Below are 27,860 nucleotides of genomic sequence, written 5' to 3' on the forward strand. Positions count from 1 at the left end.
TATGATTATTTATTTGAATGATCCCAAAAACTGATTTTTCTTTAAATGATAAGAGCAGGCAAATGTGGTTCGCACAAAAACAAGCACAAATTTTATCACATTCTGCAACTGAAAATACTTCACAAAACTGTTGTATAATGTCAATATCTTTAGAATTCAATTATATAGTTATGGATCTGCAGCATTGAAATTCAGCACTTGTTACATCTTTCACCAAAGAATATGTAAAAAGCTTGTCTTAATAACCAAGCTAGGTATCACTTCCAGTTGTCCTATTTTGAGTCGTCTTCTTTAAATTGTTGTCAAGATAGTCTTGTTACACATAATTCTCTCATATTTTTCAATTCCTTAAAGAGAGCCAAAGAATTGATTTGACTCAAAAATAAATTGAACAATAACATTAGATGGTTAATTCAAAGTAACAGCTCCCCAATAGCCTTGTGACCAAAGTCAAGGCTTTGTATAACACTCAGCTATATAGATTGTAACATATCTGATTCAATTCTTATTATTTGTCATTAGTTGGCCTTAAATGATCTGGAAATATAGCAATTAAAGCTGACAGTTACAGCAAGGGGCAATAAGGAGAAAAAAAGTCAACCAAGACTCATGTTCCTAACCATTGTCCAAAATTTTTAATTTCACTTCAAGGTTGAATGAGGAACAAATTTGGATAGCATTTTCCTTCTCTAATTAACCTGCTATCACACAAGTTGGTCACGCACATTTGGAATAGTTAGTAAGATAATGTTGGGTGCCCACCAGAGGTCACGAGTCAGTAGCTTCAGGTAAGATGGAAAAATATACAACTGCCTCAACCAGAAATGAATGGACAAAAAAAACATGATTCTGACATACTTAAAGAACGCAACTTCCATTTATTACAATGTCTCTGTGGCACTGCTCATGTGGAATTATTTTTTTTCCCTTCCATATTATTTAATTTCTCAGCACAAACATACTTAAGTTATTAAAGCATCCTTGAAATTGTCACATTCCAGTTGGTTATTGATTTTCACAACAGATGTGGTCAAATGAAACTGCATTCAGATGTGGAAGAGTAGATTAAGGTAATCTGCATTGTTTAAAATTCACCCCCTTAAATTGATTCAAATATTTTGCACACAAGGCCGTCGGTATTTTGTATTAAAAGGCACACTGGCTTCAGACACAGATTTATAACTACACTGCTGGGTGTTTATCAAGTGAATGCGAGCACAATAAAAATCACATTTCACACATTTAACATAATGGCCGAGTAAAATAACTATTTTTCAGTTTTAGGCATCTGTGTTGCTCTTGAAAATAATTCTAGTCCAATATCATACTTTTCTGGCGAGGTTCTTCCAATTCAAAAGCCCTCTCTCTGTTACATGATAGTGACCTTCGACGGAGTTTTCTCATTCTTGCCTGGGATGCAATTTTCTGCTCAATATCTTCTGCATTTGACATGTTGCACTCCAATTCAATGAACCCAAGTGATCTTCTGCGCATTGTAATATTCTTGTTTCTTTTCTCCAAATGTTGAGGACTGGTTACCTCTATCCATCTTAGTCCTTCACTGTTCATGCAACCAGACAACCTGGAACTACGTCTCACCTTCTTTTTAGATTTTGTATTTCGAAGAAAACCATCTGAATATTTAATGCAGGTTTCCAGTTGATCAACTGTCTCCAACATATTTGTGTTTATCTGCTCCAGAAAACAATGATCACCAAAATTGAAAAGCAGAGATTCACAATTGGCTGTATCCACCCCATCATCGATTTGACAGGGAACAGTTGGGTCAGCAATCCCCTTCCATGAAAGTCTCTCCTTTCTTCCTGCGAGGTTCTTGCCTTTCTCTTCATTTTCATCTCCTGCATCGACCACACAACATCCATTATTCTTCAGGACCTGTTCTGATTGAGTCACATATGGCAAGTCTATTGCACTGAATAACTTGCTTTGTCTGTGGCTGGATCCACTTCGAAAATCTTCCCGAGCTTCTGGTGGGGAAATTATGTTTTCGTCAAAAACAGTAATATCACCCGTCACTGATTCACTTATCGTTTCTTGAGACTTTTCAGATACAGAGGCACCGATAGGAATCAATTTTTCCATTTCATTTGGCTCAGTTTTGTCTCGTCTTTCATTGATATCTTCAAGAACATCTGATTCCGATTCCAAAAGAGAACCTGCACCACCGTAATCATTGGTATTAATTCTCTCAAAATATTCTTCATGTCCAGTCTCCATTTCACACTGCCCTTCAGATGGACTTTGCGTATCTGTTATTCCTTGTTGACTGCTTTTTATCAGAACAGGCAGTTTAGAAAAAGGTTTGCTTTTAATCTTTATAAAAGATTTTCCCCTTGTGACATCTTTGGCGACATTATCAGTCCATTTTACTTCAAATGCCATGTCTTTCTTATTTTCACTTAGAGGGGGTAATTGACTATTATCACATTTAAGATTGTAATCAAATTGGTTTAATCTCCTGGGCACAAGCCGATGATCTCCAGTATTCCCTTTCTGAGTTTCACCTTCTACATCCGATTGAATTTTCTGTTCCTTCTCAAAGCAGTGCACCGCGCTCTTTCGTGGTCTACCACGTCCTCGTGGTTTTTGCCCAACCGACTTGCTCAGGGTGCAACCAGGAGTCCATCCATCAGCTAACAACTCAGACTTGGACATTGAATGCCTTCTTCCTCTATCAATACCTGTTTGGTAGAAAACATAACAGTTGGGAAATGTTTTCAGAATTGCTATATGGTGGCAGTAAAATATAAAGTTCAATAATTTAACACATTTTCAGGCTTTTGGTGTCAGACCAAATGAAGCAGAAAGGTAGGTTATGTAATGAAGGAAAAAAAGGAAAATGAGTCAGTTGAAGTGACTGGGAGACCAGTACGATATGGAGATGAATGCAAAACTATTTTTTAAACAAAAACCAAATGCACTTTATTGTCAAAGACTAGATGAATGCCAAAATAGATAAATTGATATTTTTGCAAAAAGTTAAATTAGAAATGACAACGATAACACAAAATTTATACGTTCATTTTCATTTAAAGTGAGCTGTGAAAAAAACATGTTGCTCATGGAAGGAAAAGAGAGCAAGGGGACAAGACCATCTTCTTAACTAACCTAATATGTGTGTACACGCACGCATGCTCCCTATTTACTGCTTCTTTTCAGTATATCTTTGAGTTGGTAAGATTTAACTTTAAATCAATGTTAACTAAGCCATTCACAGTCAGTAATAAATTGGGTTAACAATCAAGGTGATCTTGTCTATATAGACATGGCGATCATAATCTATGTATATACGCACATGCATACATACATGCATGTATGCATACATACATCTCAACAATTTACATTCATACATACATGCATGTATGCATACATACATCTCAACAATTTACATTCAAACAATGTATTTAATGTTGAAAGGCAGTTTATAACACCTAATGAGATCAGGCCAAAAACAAATACCAGAAATCAATTCTTATATATTGACATTTTTTGATGTTGTGTGTCATATTAACTAAACAATGCAAAGTTAATAAAGCATGACCATTACCTATATCTAGGCTATACCTTCCCTAAATCAATAAACCCGATTTTTGCACCTCAACTGAAATCAGTAAATGTAATAAGCATTAACTTGTTTAGTTTTTAAATCTATACGAACCAAACACCATCCCCCCGTACTTAGGGACATCCCATAACATTCATTTGGCAAAGTGTTTTCTTGCAATATTAATAACAAGTATTTTGTGTAATCAGTCTCCTGAACAATTCAAAACTGTTTGCTGAAAACATAAAATTAATGTACAACTCTAATTTGCTACTTCCAGAATAAACACTCAACTCCAAGTTGCCCAAAATAGCAAACACAAAAGCCATAGGAGCGCTTGCAATTAACAAATGCATTTTAGCTCATGCAAATGTAATTTAACAACATTCAATATTCCAAGTAGCCAAATTATGAAGGAATTTTTCTGGCTTAGAACAGCATGATGACAATAACAAATCACCTGATTTTTTTCTCTAGCCATACAAAAGTAGGCAAATAGCTTGAAGCAAAGACTTTCAACCCAGTGTATTCAAGACTTAAAATGCATCCATTAAAAACAATACGATTACACAAATATAATGCAGTTTCGATACCGTTCTGGTGTTGCATGTATAAATCTCTCACCAAGTATAAAGGCCACATATAATTTAGCTCAAAAGTTTTTATTTTCTTCCCATTAACTAACCTTTCTGAAAAACACTGTTCACAATTAAAAATAATGTCAATTAAGCAATACTCAAAACATAAATCCAATTGAAAAAAGGGTCACCACACCAGAGAGGATTTATAGGTATTTTGTATGAGAATAATATTCCAACATAAAATAAAAAATACTTCACCATAAAGTGGCTCTGACCATTATACCTTCTCCTTTGATCAATTCACTTGCTTTATAGATTAGGTTGATTCCTTTCCTGAAACTGAAGTGAGAAACCTTCATAACATGTGTTCATTTATAAATATAAAATGGTACTTACCCTTAAGATGAATCAGACTGGTTCTCTTTGGAGGTTCACATTCCAACCTTACTTCACTATCAGAGAAATCTGCTGATTCAGACCAGATATCCAAAACCTCTGCAATTGGGCTCAGTAATGGCTTCTTTGAAGCATATTCACGTTTTCCATAAAGGTCCTTCTTGAACTTATGTCTACGCTTTCCTTTAGTTGCCTGCAAAACATTTTTTTGACATTATCATTTCTATTCTCCTTCATTTACTGTTAAATATAGAGACATGCAGTGATGCATAGCTGATCCATGTAGTACTAGGACCTAGGTCGTTATTAGTGTCACTAGATTAATTTACAATAGATTTGACAACGATGCAAGATTATAATGTTCAACGTTAGGCATGGCTCTTTGCGAGTAACAGTCCATGGTCCAAAGGATCAAGAATTTATGGACCACTTGACAGCACAACCATATCTCTTCCAGGCTGACAATAAGTAATAGCACTGAAAGATCATAGGATTATTAGAGAAATGTCTGGAGCATCAAATGTTTAACTCAGGCCCTTACCCTTGGCCTAGGTATAACAGAAATTCTCTAGCTCCATCCAGAGGTGGCAGCTCTTGTAGCACCCAGCCCAACATCCAGCCCTGAATAGATAGCAGTTTTTTTGCAGGATTTCCTATGAAAACTACCAACTACGATTCATTTAAGAATACATGGCTACAGGTCAAATGTATTGGATGTTATTATGCACTTTTAGATATTCTGAGAATATACAATGCACCATATGTTAGTGGTATGTTATTTTGTTTCAACTTTAAGTGTTCACCTTTGTGCTTAGCTCAAAAGCCTCTTACCATTCCATCTCTTTAAAAGTTGCCAGCTTTGCAAACCTCCGAGAATTCCCTGCTCCTCCAGTTTTAGCCTTCCCCTCCCCCATTTTTCCACCCTCCAATGGTGGCCATACCATTAACTGTCTAGGCTCCATGCTCTGGAAGGACTTCCAGTAGTTGAAGTTATGGTCACAATATGATGAGAAGTTTCAGTTAACCAGCCTGGAATACCCATTCATACTAAAAAAAGGCCTTCAAATCAGTGGGAGAAATGTTAAAGATTAAGAAATATCCTTACAGAATTTACAACAAATACAGAGTACACTGGTTTATAGCATATAAACAAAATCCCAGTTTTAATGTATTCCTTCCCCTGAACCAAATCATTTACTATCAATGAAAACTTATTTAAAGACAATGTAACTGATAAATTAAAAATATTTCAAATGCAAGTGCTTACTGTAGAGGAGTTCTTTGAAATATTATTTACATTGTCCTTGATCCTACCAGACCTGCGGGGTTGTTCTTTCTTGGACTCATGCTCCCCGTTTCTAGTTTTCACCTTTTCCTTTGTTTTTGTGGTTGGGTTCAAAATTACATCTGCATCAAGAGCTTTGTTGCATACATTTTTGTCTTCTGTTTCATCTCTCTGTTCAGGCAGATTCTTAATATTGAGGCAAGAGTCTCCGATAAAATTAGTTTGCACCCCACCATTGCTGGAGTAATCAGTTTTATTTTGATCAAGGAATCCATCACCTGTTTTTGATATTTCAGTTGAGGGGAGGGGTTTCATATCAGATTCAACTACTGATTCTGCTTCTATTTCAGAAGAGTCCAACATATTAATTGCAGGAATATTTTTGTCAACGTCTGGTTGTATTTTTAACAGCTTCTTAGAATTTGGTTTCTTTTTGGTCCTCTGTTTCCTAGCATTTTTCCTCTTCCTTGGATGCCCAGAGGAACTGATTGGAAGTGGAAGAGTTTCAGTCAGTTCTTCAATTTTTACTTCCAAAACCTCACAAGGATATTCATCATTTTTATTACGACGTTGCAGATTATCTGGTCCATATTTACATTCTGACAACGGAGATTCAATTTCAAAGTTAATAGCAATTGGGCAACATCTGTCTTCTTCAACATTCTGTGTTCCAGCAGCACAAATTTCCAGGTCATCTATTCCAAAAATTAAGGAAAAATTTTAATTGACATATTTATGTCCAATACGTTCCCTGTCCTTCAATGTTTTTGGCATGCACTAAATGCTCTTTGGAAATTCTTGAAACAAAGTTCCATGGCAATTAGAAGCATTTCCGGAAGGATTCGAGCAAAATTGTTAACTTATGAACATAGCTAAGAGGTGCCAGTATTTTCTAAGTCAGGACACATCACAGACCAGCCATACGATATTCTCTCATGAGTCACTATAGTTAAGGTCACCATAATAAAGAACAAACCCAAATTTCTCCTCCTGCTAATCAAGGACTCTGAAACTAAGTGTAACAATTCAATTACTGCACTGACTGAGATCAACTTACTACAAACCTGCAAAAATCAGGTTCAATCATGCACACATCAAGTGGTCACTGGAGAAGCTCATACCAATATTTAGATGTTAAAATAATTACTGCTGAATCATATTGTAACAAAATTTCAGTTCCCAACATAATAAAAATGTTTCTTAATGCTGAGTGCTAGAAACCAACATTTCAATTCACTATCTAGCCTAGGTTTCTGAGAATGAGGATGGAATTCTCTTTGCAATTGTCTCTAACAATACACCCCAAATCCACATACTTAATATCCCTGAATTTCTTTTCTTCCTCCCCCACCATGAAAACATCACCCCACTCAGCCAGCCAGGTTGAACACTGCAGTTGACCAGGACATCTATTCTCATACACTCCTCTGACTCCAGGAAGATGCACAGTATCATTATTTAAAACCAACTCTAAGTTTTACACCATCACTACAATTTACCTGTCCTCACAATATTTAAAATTATCAGTGTTCAATTATTTTTCCTACAGACTGAGACATAACACTAATTGGATATAACAAAAGTAACGAATTACAAAACACTATTTATATTACATGGGCTGAACTGGTCATAATCTTAATAACAAACATGGAACAGTACAGCCACAAGAACAGGCTCATCAGCCCCCAATGTCTGTGCCAAACATGATGCCAAGACCATCACTTATCTTCCTGCATATAACCCATATCCCTGCATATCTGTAAACCTATCCAAAAGTATTTAAAATGCCGCTAATATAGCTGCTTCAACCACTACTCGCAACAGACACTCACCATCCTGTGTCAACAACTTGCCTCTCACATCTCCTTTAAACTTTGCCCCTCTCACAGATTCATGTGGAACTCCACTGGTCAGACCTCCAGACTGAATATTGTCCTTCCATCACAATCCTCTGACTTCTAGGAATAAGCCAGTTCCGAATCTATATGAACAAGTCATGACTAATCCCATGAATCTTAATCTTCTGGATCAGCTTACCATGGGGGACTTATTCAAAAGCTTTAGTAAAATCCATTTAGAGAACATCCACTGCCATCGATCACCTTCACCTCCACAACAAAACATGATTAAATCAGTGAGACACGACCTGGCGTGTACAAAGCCATGCAGATTGCCCCTAATTAACCCATGCTTTTCCAAATGGGAGTAAATTATATACAGAAGAATCAGCATGTTTGGCACAGACATTGGGGGCTGAAGAACCTGTTCTTGTGGCTGTAATGTCCCATGTTCATTATTAATTACTTAGGTTGCTTAAGCATCTTTTGGAAATTTGGCTGCATATCTGCTCCTCTCTCTCCCTCTTGCTAGGGGGAGCGGGGGTGCTATAATATAATCCCGTTAGAGTGCTTCACTCCTTTCTTATTTCTAAGCTCCACATAAACCATCTCAGTGGTCCACATTCGAGAATGTCCTCCGAGTGCTTCCGCGAGTCTTCCTGATTAGTAACGCAAATCCTATACCTCTTTTGCTTCCTTCTCGATTGCTCCTAAAACATCGAAAGCCCGGAAATTTGAGCTGCCCAACTTGTCCCTCCCGCAACCACATCTCCACATCATGGAACTCGACAAAGAAATACTTCCATTGTCACATGTGCAATGACACTATTAAACAATTTCACATCGTGATAATGTATTCCATACATTTCTTGTACATTCCATACTTCCATTTAAAATTACAAATGTAAACTTATACCTCTTAAAAACACTTTTTCTTGAAAATCCTGCAGTGAACAACTGCTATTACGCGTCTGAAACACTCTGGCCCCTAAACCCCTTTCCCATTGACATCTGTTATTAATCAACGTGATTTTCTACTATGCTTGATTTAAGCAGATTTTACACACCTTCCAATTTTGTTTGCAGTTTACTTGACGAACTGTCACTCTGGTCCTTCACAGGGCTGCTTCCATTGCAAGTGACATCATCGGAGATGCTCTGTTGTGGAAAGATCACATTGACTTGCCTTTTCTCTGATTCAGTATGTTGAAAAACATTTTGTCATTTTGCAACTATGGGACATGTAATATGTAAACTAGAATGTATAGTTCCTTAAAAGTGCAAAAGTCTTTGGCACACACAAAAGTACAATCATTTTGAAATAATTCAAAGTGGGAAACCTGAATCCGCTGCATTGATAAGCAAGAAATATTGCAAATAGATTACTAAACCAAGATCTTATATATTTTTTTACAATACACTTCTGTTAAGTCTACAGGGACAACTCTGATGTTTCACTTATCTGTTACTTTATTCCTCCATTCCACTCAGATCTGAATGTGACATAGAGTCATAGAAGGTGACATAGAATGTGACCTTCTGCATTATTCCAATGAGCTTCAGTACAAGGAGGAACATGTCCTTGTCTACCCTCCAAATAATATCAAATTCAACACGGACAGGTAACTCACTTTTTTCCTCTTGTATTAGAACGAGCCTAGTTTAGGTCTAACGGTATGTAGAAATAATATTACGTTTTTCTCTTTCAGACACTGCCTGATCTACTGATTATTTCTAGCATTCTCCTTTTGACTTTACATCTCACCCATAGCTCTGACCTATATTTTGCAGTTTTTACATATCCCTGTTTGATTGCTCTCCCTTTAACTGCCCACATTAGTCAACCATCTAATTCCATAAACAGTGAAAATCACATCTGTGATTCCAACCTCATCCTATCATATTCTTTTTGTCCTAACTACCTCTCCCCATCCTCTTTAACAAAAGATTATCTTGACTCTGATGGAGTTGTTCAACTTAGACACAAAATGCTGGAGTAACTCAGCCGGTCAGGCAGCATCTCTGGAGAGAAGGAATGGGTGACGTTTCAGGTCGAGGCCCTTCTTCAGACTGTTGTCGGGGGAGGGGGCGCAACAAAGATAGGATGTAGTAGGAGACAGGAAGACAAGTGGGAGAACTGGGAAGGGGGAGGGGATAGAGAGGGAAAGCAGGGACGATCTGAAGTTAGAGAAGTCAATGTTCATACCACTGGGATGTAAACTACCCAAGCGAAATATGAGGTGCTGTTCCTCAATATTTTACTTGAAATGTTAACTTTTTTTTACTGCAGCTGCTATCCGACCTGCTGATGGTTTCCATCATTTTCCTGCTTTTATTCAGATATCCAGCATCCTCAATTTGTTTATAATTGAGATCTTAAAGAATCAATCCGAATAAATTAAAAACAAAAAAATATAATAGACTTTAATACTTAATCCATTGACCAGAGACAAATACAGCTGGGGAAAAAAACTTGCAAAGTGGGAATTTGGATAATTAAAATTTTCCACAGAACATTGCCGTATTGCTATTTTATTTGCAGGCAGATGATGCGAGCCATTCATTTATGATGATGGTAAAATATTTCTATTGTTTGAGATTCTGAATTTTTAGTTTGAAGGTTCTAAAATGTTAGACATGATTTTGTCTACAGTTTACCACATTATGCAATGAATCAATTGGAACATGTGATGTTTGTTTCAAAAAGACATGCAAAGATTGACCCAGTTACACTGATATAGAGAGTTCTGTCATGGATGTGAATAATGATAATGGTTATACATAAGTAGCTTTGGGGACAGCAAGAATAATGATTGTACTTCTCTGGAATGTAGAATGACTAACAAGAATAAGAATAACTTTATAAACAGGTGGAAAAGTTTTAATTGATTACATCACTTAAAAACATTCATTAGAACTGTAAAATTAGATGGAGAAAAGATCCAGCAGAAAAATGATTTATTTGAAAAATATGCTCTTGCCCACTGCATTAATACCCAAGTTAGCTGCTCTGAAATGTTCAAATAAAAATAAATCCATTACAATATTGCATGAATAATATGAAATAATTAATATGGTTTGAATAACAACCACAATATAATTTTGTGATACTTGACAGCTTTTCATCAAAATTGCTGTTAAGCAGCAACTAGACAGTTGTAGAATGATAGGTGCTAATACAAACAAAATATGTCAGATATGCAGGGAGATGTTCTTGTCATACTGATTCCAAACATTGTAATGTAAAAAAAAAATCAGAAACTGCAAATGTGAGAAATTGAAAACCAAAAAATGCTGGATACACTGCTGCAAGGGAATTTTGTCCTTCAAGACGATGGTTGAAATTCAGGATGCATTCTTCATTACATTTTTTTGGCTATTCTTTTTTAGGTTTAGAAAATAATGGGCAGCATTCGTCAAAGTGTCTTATGTGCTCTCCCAGCAGACATGAGATCTAATGATGTTCTCTTGCATTAAAGGGAAGGAGCATGTTGTAACCAAGACTACAAGCAACTGGTTTCCAGTTATATTCACAGACTCGTGATATGTAGGCCAAGACTAAAGAGACATGGGCTTGTCTTCACAACGGCGACTCATCATCATATGCACTTGATCCTAGGGGTTTCTTAGAAAGCACTCAAGTGAAGTTATTTCCTGTTTTTAAACACAGATACCAGTTATACGATTATTGAAAAGGCAAAATGGATGCCAGAGGGGGGGTCCAAGAAAAAGCCTTTTCTATTTTCTATTTTCTCACGTGCTCAATGTTGGTCTAATCACCTCTGCAATGAAATCTCAAAAACGTAGCCGAAAAACTTTTAGTCTCATGCTTTCTACTCAGATTTTGCTGATGTGAAAATGAACCCTCAATATCTTTCAAACAAAGCATTTTGCTGCTTCTGACCAGATCCATTTTGTGAACAAAACTATTTCCATGGGCCAGTAAGCAAATCAAACAAACTAATTGTCATAAGTAGGTAAACATGAGCAACAACTCAGTAACAAGACAGATTGGCGAGTGGTTGGAAGTGCACATTTTCATGTCTGTGGTACATCATTAGTACCAGTTCTTCTTCCACACCACCCTGCCTCTGCCTCCCTACCTAACAAGGAAAAGGGGCAGGGTACAGATGTGCATCACTGTTATGCAACCTAGCAGCAGGTCAGAGCTCACAACACATGAGCAATGTGCTTCATTCAATGTTGAGGAATATATATGTAGGATTCATTTTATTAATATTTTGTTTTTTTGCCCTTAAAATGTGCAATTACATGCTAATATGTAATATAAATTCCAGCAGATCCATCAATAGTTTTTTACGGTAGAATTTTACTGTAACCGCTCACTTACAGTATTAAAGTTGAACATTAAAGTGGCCATCTTAGCACCATAGAGCTGCTGCAGGTCCTGGGGTTACAAAACAAACATTTGATGATCTAGCCAACAGTGTGATTCCAAATAACTTTCAGCTTCATTTAAAAAAAATTCTAGGATCCTACTTACTTGATCAATTTGAACTCCCAATATAATACGACTTACCGGAAAGAAAAGAAAAAGCAGGCATGTTTATTACCTTTCTCTCTTCCAGACCAGTTTTGGTTTTTGACCCTCGTTTTAGAGCAGAGGGAGGACTATCACTGAAAGTGATCTGCTGATGTACTGGCATTTCCCCTCTGCGTAGAGGTGTATTGGATGGTAACCTCTTATCAAACAGCTCAGGCGTCAGCTCTTCACCAAAAGTCACTTTTTTCTTTTGTGTTGGTCTACTGCAGCTTGTAGACAGAGTGCAGTCTTGCTCCTTTGCAGTAGAACCTAAAATACAAGAATTACAATAATATTTTCTTGCCTTAGCAAATCAACCAATTCCTAACCAAAGATTTTGTTTTAAAAACGAATGTCAGTGCCAGTGTCCAATGGAAGGCAACCGACTGACAATATGACTACAGGAACAAACACAAGGATAGGTCAGAAGATTGCATGGCTGAAGGGATGGGCCCTTCAGAGACTGGTTCAAAAGATTACGACCCATGCAATCCAGAGTAAGTTAACAAATTGAATCCAAAACAGGCTTGGAAATAGATTTTTTTTTAAAAATGTGTTTGCAAATAGATGTCTATGATTAGTGGCGTCCTACAAAGATTGATATTGTGACTATTGGTGTTCGGATGCAAATGACCGATGGATATCGGAGGCACAATCAGTACATCTGTGGAGCTATTAATAGTGTTGAAGGTAGTCAGGCTGGAGAGTGACATCTACACTGCCCTCAATAATGTTTGGGACAAAGACCCATCACTTATTTATTTGCCTCTGTACACTGCAATTTGAGATTTGTAATAGAGAAGAAAAAACCCCACATGTGGTTAAAGTGCACATTGTCAGATTTTAATAAAGGCCATTTTTATACATTTTGGTTTCACCATGTAGAAATTACAGCAGTGTTTATACATAGTCCCCCCATTTCAGGGCACCATAATGTTTGGGACACAGCAATGTCATGTAAATGAAAGTGGTCATGTTTAGTATTTTGTTGCATATCCTTTGCATGCAATGACTGCTTGAAGTCTGCGATTCATGGACATTAACAGTTGCTGGGTGTCTTCTCTGGTGATGCTCTGCTAGGCCTATGTTGCAGCTATCTTTAGCATATGCTTGTTTTGGGGGCTAGTCCCCTTCAACTTTGGTCCTCATGTCGATCCTCATGTCGATAAACAGCAATAAAAGTTTCCAAAGGTGATGGAAAGACTAGAGGAAAGACTGTTTATCCTCCACATGAAGGAGGCAATTAAACACACCTGAGCAATTATTAACACCTGTGAAGCCATGTGTCCCAAAAATTATGGTGCCCTGAAATGGGGGGACCATGGATAAACACAACTGTAATTTCTACATGGTGAAACCCAAATGTGTAAAAATGGCCTTTATTAAAATCTGACAATGTGCACTTTAACCACGTGTGATTTTTTTCTATTACAAATCTCAAATTGTGGAGTACAGAGGCATATAAATAAGTTTGGGTCTTTGTCCCAAACATTATGCAGTATTTGGTGATGTCTTGGGCTGTATAATAGCATGGTGTTTAATCTGGACAAATGTGAGCCGGATGCATTTGGGGAGTGCTAATGAATAGGACACATGCTATGAATATTCCGATCCTAGAAGGTATTGTGGAAAACAGGGACTTTGGGCTTTGTAGATCCTTTATGATGGCAACACAGGTAGATATCGTTAGGATGGTATATGGGATACTGGTCTTTTACTATTGGAGCATCAAATATAGAAGTAGAGAGGTAATTCTCTATCTTTATAAAACCTTGATCAGACCTCAGCTGAGATACTTACTGTATGCAGTTTTGGCCACAAGGCTTTAGGAAGGATGTGATAGCATCTTGGAACAACAATCTTGGAATACAAATACTTTCATTTGTATACTAACAACATCCATTAACAAATAGGTGTACCTAAGCACCATATCATGCATCCTCTACCTACCTGTTTGCCATACACCAGAGAGATGTGGCAGCTCTGGAACAGAATTAATATTGTCATCCTGAAACGCCACCATGAATGCTGCCATCTTACTTTTCAGGCTTGAAAAACTCTGAGATTCCTAATAAAAAGTCAGAGCATTGAGCAATACTGTTATTATACACATTATCTGTATACTAAAACTCGTTTGTGACTGAACTTCAGCCAAAACGGTACACGATAGCGCGACAATTTTAGGCCCACCTTACTCACCATTGTCACTTTAGTGATAATGCAAGTAGCTTTATTGAAATCGGAGTTATATTTTTTTAAGTTATTCACATTTTAAAGTTTAAAAGGAGGGGAGGGGGAAGGGGGAGAAGAGAGAGTTGAGGAGAGGGGTGGGGGAGGACAGGGTGCTGCACCAATGCAGGAGAGGTTTGGGCCCAACGGGTCCACTTTGTCTAGTATATTATAATACTGACGAGTTTTTTGCTGTTCTTTTTCCACATTATTTAACAGACAACATAAACTGCACAAGGAAATGGAGTAATTGAATTACGGTGATTATTCAAATGTACCTGCATCTTCTGATTGGCAATATAGCAAATAAGACTATTGGTCTCTGGGGATCCTCTGGCTCCAACAGAAGACACTCTCCGTGAGTATCTTTTTCTCTCTGCAGCGAGTTTTCCTGCAACACAAGTTTGGGGAAATATCAAGTAGATCTTGGATAGCAAAATGAGGCAGCAGTCTTAACTTGATGTATTATTTCAAAGACAAAAGGCCCAAACACAGACTTTCAAATTTGAGTCCAGAAAAGACATTGAAGGAGTAAGTATCCTTCCAATCAGTGATAATCAGTAATATGGTCACAAGACACACCTAAACGAAACATGGCAGGTGGTTAAAAAAAGTTTTGTTTAAAATTTTAATTATTCAGTAAATTGTATAATTAGTGGTTCCTGTAGTGTTACCTTTGACAGGTGAAGATCAAATAATCACGCAGAGTCATTAATATTCCCTGTTTATAAACGTCTTTGAGTTTATAATCCTTAAATTTAATAATGGAAATCTGGGAGGACCATAAAGCCAACAGTCTAGTCTGGCTTACTTCTTTCTAAAAGACACTGCAGTGGAGCGCTTCCTTTGTAAAAGAAAATCTACCTGCTATCTTACTGGATGAGCAAGATCAATATTTGTAGTTTATTTTCTCTTTAATTATTTGAGTGACAACTTAATAATATACATGTCAATAACATTATTATTGTGTGAAAATGGCAACTTTAGTTGATTGTCAGTACTACAATTCATTTTTACCAAATAATTCCTTTAAAGGATATAGAAACATAGAAAATAGGTGCAGGAGTAGGCCATTCGGCCCTTCGAGCCTGCACCGCCATTCAATATGATCATGGCTGATCATCCAGCTCAGTACCTGTACCTGCCTTCTCTCCATACCCCCTGATCCCTTTAGCCACAAGGGCCACATCTAACTCCCTCTTAACTATAGCCAATGAACTGGCCTCAATTACCTTCTGTGGCAGAGAATTCCACAGACTCACCACTCTCTGTGTGAAGAATTGTTTTCTCATCTCGGTCCTAAAAGACTTCCCCCTTATCCTTAAGCTGTGACCCCTGGTTCTGGACTTCCCCAACATCGGGAACAATCTTCCCACATCTAGCCTCTCCAACCCCTTAAGAATTTTATATGTTTCAATAAGATCCCCCCTCAGTCTTCTAAATTCCAGCGAGTATAAGCCTTGTCTATCCAGCCTTTCTTCATATGAAAGTCCTGCCATCCCAGGGATCAATCTGGTGAACCTTCTCTGTACTCCCTCTAAGGCTAGAATGTCTTTCCTCAGATTAGGAGACCAAAACTGTACACAATACTCCAATACACAATACCTCTTAGAAATGTTCGAAAGCATTCATAAATTTATTGGATGGGTGATCAATTGGTGAAACAAAATGCTCATGCTGACATTAAAAACAGTTAAACAAATACCACTAAAGAACTTCTCAACTTAATTTACACTATTATCAAATAGTAATTGCAGGATTACAAGCCTTGTGATATTGCAGTGTATGATGTTCAATGTCATACATGGAAACAAAACTTAAGTATTTATTATCAATAATGATTGAATATCCCAGCCCAGGTGACATTCAGAACAAGGAAACCTTGCAGTGCAAATGACCTTACTCCCATCCCAAAATAACACAATCCAAGGACAAGATCTTTTTTTCTTACTTCATATCAGTATTTCCTTCCCGCTGCTGTGAGACTGCACAACCAGCACTGATCCCAGCTGATGAGTCAACAATAACAGCTAAGAACACACAGAAAACTGATGACAATTTATGTATCTTTTATTTATACTGAATGATCTCTGCTGTAACACTGTAAATTTCCCCGGTGTGGGACGAATAAAGGAATATATTATATTATATTTTACTACCTGCTGAATTCAGGTTAAACGTTTCTGCTGTCATTTCCCATTGGTTTGCAGCATTTTTTGAAATATCCAGTGAAGGGTTAGGTATTTTTGTAGCACAGGATTTAGATTGCTCCTTGTCCACATTCACTAAGTAGTTATGATGTCTGTATGCAGTATTTTCAGAATTAATCTCGCTGATAGTATCACAGCCACCAAGTGTTGCTGGAAAGGAAGTCCAGGTCTCACCATCTCTACCAATTGTTTGAACCGTGGATTCTACAGAAGAAAAAGAAAAGATAGCTATTCTTTATAAACCACTACAGATGGTGTGAACAAATTTAAAAACATCTTTACTAAGTAAAAACAACTCCAATAAATTACAAAGTTTACATAACAGAAGTTGTGAATTGTGTTCAAAGTTTGGTCATAGCCTTTATTAAACTGCAGATGAGTATAATGAAAATTGGCCACTATACCACTCAGATAGGGAGGAAGGGGTGGGAAAAAGATCATGCTGTTATACATTAGTGTAACTTCTACAAAACATACATGTTTGGTAAAGACAGGTTAGAGTCAGCAGGAGCTCTGTAACAAAATAACTTATTCAAATGCACTGCATAGCATTTTAACTGTGGATACTTAGGTAAAGTTTGAGACGACTGATGCCTATGTAAGAGCATCCCAAAATTCAGCAAGCTCCAGATGTTAGGAAAGGTGTGTAGGTAATCGGGTTTCATCCAATTCGTTGATACCTATTTATTTTCAGAATTTTCACCACCACTATTTTACAGCCCTCCTCCCCCCACCCTACCCGGCTGTTCCTTTAAGGAGGGCATTTAATCTATCAGCTATGTTCTTGGTGTTCAAATGGTAAGAGTACATACAAAACTCTGTTCTTATTGAAAATGCAATAAGATCAATACATTACCTTCAGTTTCCCAAGTAGCAGATTTACAAGGAAAATCAGAAGGTGTTCGGTCTTCAGAAGGCAAGTCCAATTCTATAGGTGTTATAACTGGCACATTGGCTGTTTCAAAGGTTTCTTCTTGATAGGCAGATAATTGTACTCCAAGCTGAGAGTCTGATATTTTGGTGAGTTTCAACATTTTCCTTTCATTTAAAGTTTGCACAGGATTGTGCCTATTATTTGCAACTAATGAATGTTTAGGAGAAAGTTGCTCTGTTGTTTGATCTAGGTTTTCAACTGATGATAATTTTATTTCACATAAAGTACCAGCTCTTGATTTCCTTTTGCCTGTTAAAAAGTAAAGTTATTTCTTTTCATTACTAACAGCAATTGCAAGAAATTAATTGAATAGTTATTCCAACATCTTTTACCAGTTGACTGCCAGTAATTTACTGCACTTTTAAACATGAAGGCTTTGCACAAATGCACTTTTTTTGTTATGGTATTAATAATATTGAAAAGGTGGATTTTCTTAAGTCATGCTAAAATAGTACATGCCTTTGGCCAGATAACATTTGGCAGCCTGCAGCCTTGGACTCTTAACCAGAAGGGCCATATCTTAGTCACGTGTGTGACCAAAAATTGTGGAATACATCTCTTCTAATTCTGAAAGCATTACAGTATATTGTTTTGCACTGTATATATGACTTCTTGGGAAATAATATTCACAATAGTAGGCAATACATCAGATATGCCAAACTTCATCTAGAATCAATATCATCACCGGCTTACATTGTTAACTGCAATGTTCAGTGCTGAAACTATCTGCACATGGGAGGAGGAAAATAAGTCAAACTGACAAAAAGTCAAAAGTAGTTGGTAGACAATGATTATCTGCTGGATATGACATCATTGGAACTCAATAAAAAACCTCAATGGGATAAACACAGTAGGTGCCATTAACATTCTGTGCTTCCAAATTTAGTCTCCACATGGCAACATTCTTCTGATAATATTTCAAACCAGGACGATATTGGAACACAAATGAATATTAAAAATTCCTATTCAAAAGGCAAAAGCTGCTGATGCGGAAAAAATAAAGGAAGAAAATGCTTTTAAACACTAAGTTTAAAGCTTTGCAAATTTTATGGTCAATATTTCTCCGTCAGTCAGCAGGGAAACAAAATTGGCCATAAAACTAGAGAAGCAGTCATTTTGTGCAAAATAATTCTGAAAGCATTACAGTATATTGTTTTGCACTGTATATATGACTTATATATGTCGAACTTTATCAAGTGAAATTTTTACATGTTATGCTGACAATGTTTGTTTAGTGTCAGAGGTTAAATATGACTGGTCACGTGTGTAACCTCACATGGACACACACGTGACCAGTCATATTTGACCTCTGACACACTAAACAAACACTGTCAGCATAACATAAAAATTTCACTTGATAAAGTTCGACATATATACAACATATACATATGTATACATATATACAAAACAATATACTTGTAATACTTTCAGAATTAGAAGAGATGTATTCCACAATTTTTCCTCCTTTTGGTCACACACGTGACTAAGAATGGCCCAGAAAATGATACACTGGTACCCCACAGCTTAGCTTAGCTTAGCTTGGAGAAAACCACTAAGGAAACATGCAGAGGCTGCCTGTGAGTGATCGTGCTGGTCAGTACAGTTGTTCAGTATCGAGATGCACGGCTGAAGACAAACCCTGGCCAACAAGGGTATTTACTGGAGACCAGCAGCAAATGCTTCAGATGTTGATAAATCGTGCAAATCCAACTGTGTCTTTCATCATGTCCTGTTGGGTATGGTAGAAGCAACAGTTGCTTCCTCAGTTTGGCTGCACATCTCTCCCCAGCCTGGAGATTTTCCACAGTAACAAACATAATGGTGGTTGGTGGCCATTGAGCTTGTCACCAAGATAGATTCATTGGCATGGGGAGATGCGGACAGCAAAACAAATAGAGGGAGAGGTGGCTACGGGAGGCAAAAGCCAGCAGGGGCTGCAGGTCATGGTGTTAGAACATGGGACAGTAATGAACTAAACATCTCTGATTACTTCCAAAAGGAGCTGAAGAGAGAGATTGCAGGATTTGGACAGTCAATCAGAATGGAGCAGGTGCTACTGCCCTAACCCATCAAATACCAGCCCTCACATTGCTTCCATGACTCGTACCACACCGTGCCGTAGGAATGGTGACATCACAAATCATCTCATTGAGGCAGGAGCACCAGCAGAGGGCCAAGCCTTCGACCAGTTGCCGGCAGTGTTGTGCACCATCAGGGAGGTAGGAGTTCATACCAGGCTCCCAACACATCGTGGCAGTCAGTGGCTCATTTCAACGATCACTTAGTGCTGATTCCACTGACTCTCTAGTTCCCAAGAACAAGCGGGGACAGTCTAAGGAGTTGGCCACTTGGGACCAATGAGAAATTTATTTATGCAGAGACTGTAAATCTTTGCAATTCTATTCCTAAGGGGGCACCGGATGCTCAATTCTTGTATATATTCAATTAAGGGGGAAAGCATATTTCTCTACATTGATGGAAGAGGATATGGGAACATTGTGGACTTCAGATGCATGATAAGCCACGATATTGAATTTAGATCAAACTGCTGCCTGGCCTACTCTTACTTGAATTCTTAAGAGCTTACCAGGTACATTCCTCCTTGCTCTTCTTTCCTTAGGGTGAGGCACTTGCAATTTAAAATCCTTCAAATGTAAAAATAATAATACGTTAAAATGTACTACAAAACAAATACAGCCACAATCAACAGCTTGGGGAAGCAAATATCACCATTATTGTTTTTAACAACTACCTCATGTTCTCACTTGTTTGCAACAGTAAAAAGTACAAGGATGCAGGAAACAACTCAATGTAAAGAAACTGAATGCTTGTCATTATTACAATGCAGGAGGCCATTCAGCCCATTCTAACAGAAGCAATTAATAAATGTTAGTATTTGTTCTCTTATACATGACTGAATATGTCAAAACAAAACATTCTACACAAACAGCACTTGGATAGGATTTGTACAATTATCTGCCCATACCTGTAATAATTTGGGCATAACTGTTGCAAAGAAACTGTTACCTGTCTTCACGCATCATTCAGATTGAATACCTTCAATATGATATTCATTCTTTGAGCATTCTAATGCCAGTTCCTGAAAACCATATTTTATGAATATCAACAGGTTGGAAAATAGTAGGCAAGCCCAAGCTTGTTCAGGTTTAAGCCACCAAATTCCCTATCTTTGCACCAATGAACAATGGGTTCAAGAATACACAAATAGGCCGTGAAAAAGGCCAATTTATTTTCCACTCACTAGCCTGATACTCTGAAAATCATTTTGACCAGACAGAGAACATTAGGCTCAGCATATACCAGGGATGATGAACCATGGAAAACCCCAAATCGTATGGTGTGCATTATTCAGTACCATCGCAGTAATGCAGCTGCTCACAGGTTCAATTTTTAATACTGAATCTTCAAAATCATTCATTTAAAAAAAATAAAAACGACATACCTGTTCTGCTACATATTTGGCAGATCCTAAAGTCAAGTTTTCAAAGTCCTGGTCCTCAAACCTGCACAACCAATTACACAAAAATATGTACTTTTTAAATTAAAAAACAAAGATACCTAAATTCTAAAATAAAACTTCAAATCTTTCTGGTAAATCTGTCATTTTTTCAGGTAGACCAAACATGCTGGATCTCCTTAATCCTCAGCTATCCTAGCAATTTCCCTGATAATTAGCAGCATCATTGAAAACAACATGACAATGGCTTTGGATGAAGAAATAACAGAATAATAAACTTCATAATGTACAGTTCTTTTTTGTATGATCAAGATAAAACAAAAATGTTTTTGGCTATTTGTTCAACTTCAAAGCAAATCCTGCCATCATTTGATATCCACAAACAATATATAAAGTTTCTGCGCAAGCCGTTAGGTTTCTACACCCAAGAAGTCAAGCACATTGCCTACTTTATGGCACCAACCGACTTCAGTTATTTGATGAGGTTAAGAACAAACTCAAGAGTTGCTCAATCTGCATCAGAATCGCCATCTCAATGGGTAATGACTTCATTTATACAAGTCTCTACCCTTTATTTGCATCACTAAACACAAGAACCTATGTTAATTATGAAAAGATACATGGTGTAAAATTACCTGTCAGATTCATTTAAAGCTGTAATAAATGTTTTCATCAGGTTAACATCACTTACATTTCCATTCAAAGGTGTAGCATTATTTAGATTTTTTGAAATCACCTGGAGAAAGGTAAATATATCATTTAAGAAAAAGTACATCTGATATCACTTTCATCACTATTTAACAAAGTATTCATTATTCACATATTATTTAGCCAGAATACCCAATATCTCAAAGTTAATAGAAACTAACACAATCGCACCAATTTTTCTTCTAATCACTGTTCAGTCAAAATTATTGCTAAAATAATCTCATAAAATTGCATTACAAGCAAGTTTCTCTTTTTAGATTAGTCCATTGTTACAGAATGTATGCGAAATAACAACAAAATGGTTTTCTTATCAACACATCAAAATCAAACACCATCTTTAAAGCATACATAGAATACATTTCATTCTAGTCTTCATCCACCCGACAAGTGAGTAAAATACAAAGACAAATATTTATAAAAGTTTGAAATGTTATTATTTTAAAATTACTATCCTACTTCAACTGCTCTTTTGAAGAAGACCAAGTCAGATAGAGTCATTTTGAGTTAGCATTGAAATAGTTGTGAGCAGTAGGCTTTCAATGATGGGAGAAATTTGAAAGACTTTTTGAAAATTTGAAATCCATGTTATAACTGCTCCCTATAACACCCATACAGTTATTTTGCATAACAACACCGTACATAGCTACCATCATCCTTATACGTTAATGTCAATGTGAACAATACCCATGTTTCCATCTTGCAATATCTGGAAAACAAATGCAACTAGAAATATTTCAAATCTGTTTTAGACACAAAATAATACCTAACAATCATTTTTCACATTGATTATATTTTACTGCTTTATTCATTCATGTAAACAGAATCAATCTATCTAAAAATCAGCACCAGGATCATACAAATATTCTTCCATTCAATACCAGATCTTGCTCTACAAATCTGCGTTAGTATAAGTATTTAGTCACAGTGGCAGCAATACTTACTTCATTGTTCTCGTACATTTCTAATTGGTAATGTTCTCCTGCCAAATCAATGTCCTTGGTGATCTCATCAAATTTTGACCCCCTTAAAAATAAAAGACAGGTGGGAAATAATATTCACAATAGTAGGCAATACATCAGATATGCCAAACTTCATCTAGAATCAATATCATCACCGGCTTACATTGTTAACTGCAATGTTCAGTGCTGAAACTATCTGCACATGGGAGGAGGAAAATAAGTCAAACTGACAAAAAGTCAAAAGTAGTTGGTAGACAATGATTATCTGCTGGATATGACATCATTGGAACTCAATAAAAAACCTCAATGGGATAAACACAGTAGGTGCCATTAACATTCTGTGCTTCCAAATTTAGTCTCCACATGGCAACATTCTTCTGATAATATTTCAAACCAGGACGATATTGGAACACAAATGAATATTAAAAATTCCTATTCAAAAGGCAAAAGCTGCTGATGCGGAAAAAATAAAGGAAGAAAATGCTTTTAAACACTAAGTTTAAAGCTTTGCAAATTTTATGGTCAATATTTCTCCGTCAGTCAGCAGGGAAACAAAATTGGCCATAAAACTAGAGAAGCAGTCATTTTGTGCAAAATAATTAGGAGAAACTTGTGCCTAACATGCAAATAGTCACAGAACTCGAAAATAATTAATCATTAACGGTCCACTGTGTGATACAAAGAAGATTTACCGAAATAAATTTAACTGAGAATTTATTTTGAGTGCTGATAAATAACATAATAATCAGGGAACCAACAGCATAAGGATCAACCATAAACAATTTAATCGGAGTTCACAGCTCAGAAATGGGCCTTTTGGCCAAACTCAATTATACTAAGCCTTTTCCCCCCATCTATGCCAATACCATTTTCCAGCATTGGGCCTGTATCCCTCTACTCCTTTCCTATCCAAGTACCTGTCCAAAATATTTTTAAACATCATAATTGTACCTGCCTCTTTCACTATCTCCAGCAAGGAATCCCACATCAGCACCACTCTGTGCGGGAAAAAAATATCCCTCAGATCTCCTTTATTCACCCCTCTTAGCTTAAATTTATGCTAAAAAAACAAATTTGTGAATCTTTGCCTTTCCCCTACTGAAGTCAACAATCAGCTCCTTGGGTTTGTTAATGTTGAGTAAGATCATTGTTCTGGTAATCTCTAGATGATCATTGTAGAAATGTCAAGGATCCAATTATTCCGCATAACTCTCCTGCTCTAAGGATAACATAATAGGATCCTAATACAGTGAAAAAGCACATGCAACCCCAAAAATTCAACAAAACTAAATGATCGATTTCTGGGCCAATTTCTCTGGAATAGCATCTACACCGACGATCTCCTGAGAGAACGTTCCTGTCTTAAGCAGGGGCCATCACTTCAAGATGTTCACCAGGAAATCCAAATAGAATTCGCAAGCTATTTCACCCAAACGTTCGTGAGAATGTGACATAGAAACATAGAAAATAGGTGCAGGAGTAGGCCATTCGGCCCTTCGAGCCTGCACCGCCATTCAATATGATCATGGCTGATCATCCAGCTCAGTAGCCTGTACCTGCCTTCTCTCCATACCCCCTGATCCCTTTAGCAAAAAGGGCCACATCTAACTCCCTCTTAAATATAGCCAATGAACTGGCCTCAACTACCTTCTGTGGCAGAGAATTCCACAGACTCACTACTCTCTGTGTGAAGAAATGTTTTCTCATCTCGGTCCTAAAAGACTTCCCCCTTATCCTTAAGCTGTGACCCCTGGTTCTGGACTCCCCCAACATCGGGAACAATCTTCCCGCATCTAGCCTCTCCAACCCCTTAAGAATTTTATATGTTTCTATAAGATCCCCCCCCCCCAGTCTTCTAAATTCCAGCGAGTACAAGCCCAGTCTATCTAGTCTTTCCTCATATGTAAGTCCCGCCATCCCAGGGAACGTCTTTCCTCAGGTTAGGAGACCAAAACTGCACACAATACTCCAGGTGCGGTCTCACCAAGGCCCTGTACAACTGCAGCAGAACCTCCCTGCTCCTAAACTCAAATCCTCTTGCTATGAATGCCAACATACCATTCGCTTTCTTCACTGCCTGCTGCACCTGCATGCTTGCTTTCAATGACTGGTGCACCATGACACCCAGGTCATGTTGCATCTCCCCTTCTCCCAATCGGTCACCATTCAGGTAATACTCTGCTTTCCTGTTCTTGCCGCCAAAGTGGATAATGGTTGAAATGAATGGTATAGAAACGTTTAAAAGGGAAATATGAAGGGAGAATGAATTTAGAAATAGATTTAGATGAGGAAGGCCAGTTCGTTGGATGCTTTCAAGAGAGAGCTGGATAGAGCTCTTAAGGATAGCGGAGTGAGGGGGTATGGGGAGAAGGCAGGAACGGGGTACTGATTGAGAGTGATCAGCCATGATCGCATTGAATGGCGGTGCTGGCTCGAAGGGCTGAATGGCCTACTCCTGCACCTATTGTCTATTGAATGACAGGAACCAGGTCATGCAAAGTACGAACCGGATACTAACTTTTTTTAAACCACTTTTTAAAAATCGTGATCTTAGGCACTGCAAGCCAGGTTTTCAAACCCTGAGATCCTTCCAGTCAAGATGATGTTGGGAAGGGATATTTCCGTATTTAGGTGCAATGATGAATGAGGAACACCAATACATTTCCTTGATGTGTGTCTTGGATGCAACCAAGAGATGGTCATGAGGGCAAGGTGACAACGAGGCACACAATCAGCAAAATTAATCTGGAGGACAGTGAAACTAGGCAGATAACTAGCGTAGGGGAGGGACAGATAAGAGTGGAAGAATAAGGGTTACTTGAAGTTAGGGAAATCAATATTCATACAAAATGCTGGAGTAAGTCAGCATCTCTGGAGAGAAGGAATGGGTGGTATTTCAGGTCAAGACCCTTCTTCATACCGCTGGGTTATAATCTGCAGAGACGCTGCCTGACCCGCTGAGTTACTCCTGTATTTTATGTCTATCTTCGGTGAAACCAGTGTCTGCAAGGACAGTTCCACACATCTTTGATCCTCATCTCTTATGGTGTCTCGTTTTCACATCTTACCCTTCCCCAGTGTCTCCCTCTCCCCAGGCTCTCAGTCTGAAGGGTTTTGACCCAAAACGTCACCTATTTCTTCTCTCCAGAGAGCTGCTTATCCTGCTGAGTTACTCCAGCATTTTGTGTCTGTTGGTAGATAGGTGATGTTTCAGGCCTGGCCTGAAGAAGGGTCCCAGCCCAAAAGGTCACTTATCCACATTCTCCAGAGATGCTGCCTGACCCGCTGAGTAACTCCAGCACTTTGTGTCCCTTTGAACCGAGTGTTATCCAAGCCTCAGCCCGGGGCTCCAGGCATCCATTTGGCATTGTGCGTAGGAAGGAACTGCAGATTTAAACTGAGTTTAAACTGAGGACAGACACAAAAAGCTGGAGTAACTCAGCAGGTCGGGCAGCATTTGTGGAGAAAGATGGATGACGTTTCCGGTCGGAACATTTCTTTAGATTGAGAGTCAGGGGAAAGGGAAACCAGAGATATGGAAGGGTAAGGTGTGAAAAGGACAGATCAAAGCAGACGCTGATGCAAGGAAATGTAGAATGGTTCATGTTTGGCTGATGACAAGGTGACAACGAGGCATACAGAAAGTAAAGTTAATCAGGATGATATAGAAACTAGACAGAGAACTAGAGGGGGAAAGCAAGGGTAATTTGAAGTTAAAGGAATCAATATTCATACCGTAGACACAAAATGCTGGAGTAAATGCAGGTGCAGCAGGCAGTGAAGAAAGTGAATGGTATGTTGGCATTCATAGCAAGAGGATTTGAGTTTAGGAGCAGGGAGGTTCTGCTGCAGTTGTACAGGGCCTTGGTGAGACCGCAACTGGAGTATTGTGTGCAGTTTTGGTCTCCTAACCTGAGGAAAGACGTTCTTGCCTTAGAGGGAGTACAGAGAAGGTTCACCAGATTGATCCCTGGGATGGCAGGACTTTCATATGAGGAAAGACTGGATAGACTGGGCTTGTACTCGCTAGAATTTAGAAGACTGAGGGGGGATCTTATAGAAACATATAAAATTCTTAAGGGGTTGGAGAGGCTAGATGCGGGAAGATTGTTCCCGATGTTGGGGGAGTCCAGAACCAGGGGTCACAGCTTAAGGATAAGGGGGAAGTCTTTTAGGACCAAGATGAGAAAACATTTCTTCACACAGAGTGGTGAGTCTGTGGAATTCTCTGCCACAGAAGGTAGTTGAGCCAGTTCATTGGCTATATTTAAGAGGGAGTTAGATGTGGCCCTTTTTGCTAAAGGGATCAGGGGGTATGGAGAGAAGGCAGGTACAGGCTACTGAGCTGGGTGATCAGCCATGATCATATTGAATGGCGGTACAGGCTCGAAGGGCCGAATGGCCTACTCCTGCACCTATTTTCTATGTTTCTAAACCAGCGGGACAGGCAGCATCTCTGGAGAGAAGGAATGGGTGACGTTTCTGGTCACTGCTTCTTCGTACCCTTCTTCATACGGTTGGGTTGTTAGCTGCAGAGATGCTGCCTGACCCACTGAGTAATTCCAACATGTTGTGTCCCCTTTGGACCGAGTGTTATCCGAGCCCCAACCCGGGGCTCCGGGCAGTCATTTGCCGTTATGTGTAGGTTGGAAGGAACTGCAGATGCTGGTTTAAACCGAGAGGATATCGACACAAAAAAAGCTGGAGTAACTCAGCGGGTCAGGCAGCATCCGTGGAGAGAAGGAATGGGGACCGATTCGGGGGTAGAAACGCCTTAAGGAGACTCTGGACGAAAGGTCACCCATTCCTTCTCTCCCGAGATGCTGCCTGACCCACTGAGTTACTCCAGCTTTGTGTTTAAAAAGTGCCCGTCCTCATCCATTTGCCGTTTTTGCGTTGCTCACTCACCTGTTGCGAGCACCCACCGTCCGCTCATCCATCCGTCCGCGCACCGCCACCGGGCTCTCTCGGAGGTAAACAAAAAAACAAAAAAACAAACCCACGCAGTCAGATGTGCGGTGAATCAGAACGGGGTGCTACTTTTTCCTCTCTTGATATTATGTAATTTTGAAAGCGGGCGGGAGAGCCAGAGGCGAGGCGACGGCCCTGTAGCGCTCATGTGCCGCCGCTCGCT

General features: G+C 38.4%; 1 protein-coding gene across 1 annotated transcript; it reads right to left on the reverse strand.

Moving 5' to 3' along the window:
* Positions 1 to 27,825, reverse strand: cdca2 (cell division cycle associated 2). Its single transcript, XM_078428797.1, has 14 exons — positions 27,635 to 27,825; positions 22,709 to 22,790; positions 21,695 to 21,795; positions 21,045 to 21,105; positions 20,169 to 20,226; positions 17,504 to 17,830; positions 16,597 to 16,851; positions 14,716 to 14,828; positions 14,159 to 14,276; positions 12,240 to 12,478; positions 8,733 to 8,823; positions 5,810 to 6,522; positions 4,543 to 4,735; positions 1 to 2,702 (listed from the first exon to the last, which is right to left on the reverse strand). The coding sequence occupies exons 1-14, from the start codon at positions 27,664 to 27,666 to the stop codon at positions 1,312 to 1,314; spliced, it is 3,774 nt and encodes a 1,257-aa protein (XP_078284923.1). The 5' UTR covers positions 27,667 to 27,825; the 3' UTR covers positions 1 to 1,311.
* Positions 27,826 to 27,860: the final 35 nt, after the last annotated feature.

This window comes from Rhinoraja longicauda, chromosome 36, assembly GCF_053455715.1.
Source record: "Rhinoraja longicauda isolate Sanriku21f chromosome 36, sRhiLon1.1, whole genome shotgun sequence".
Classification (NCBI taxonomy): Eukaryota; Metazoa; Chordata; class Chondrichthyes; order Rajiformes; family Arhynchobatidae; genus Rhinoraja; species Rhinoraja longicauda.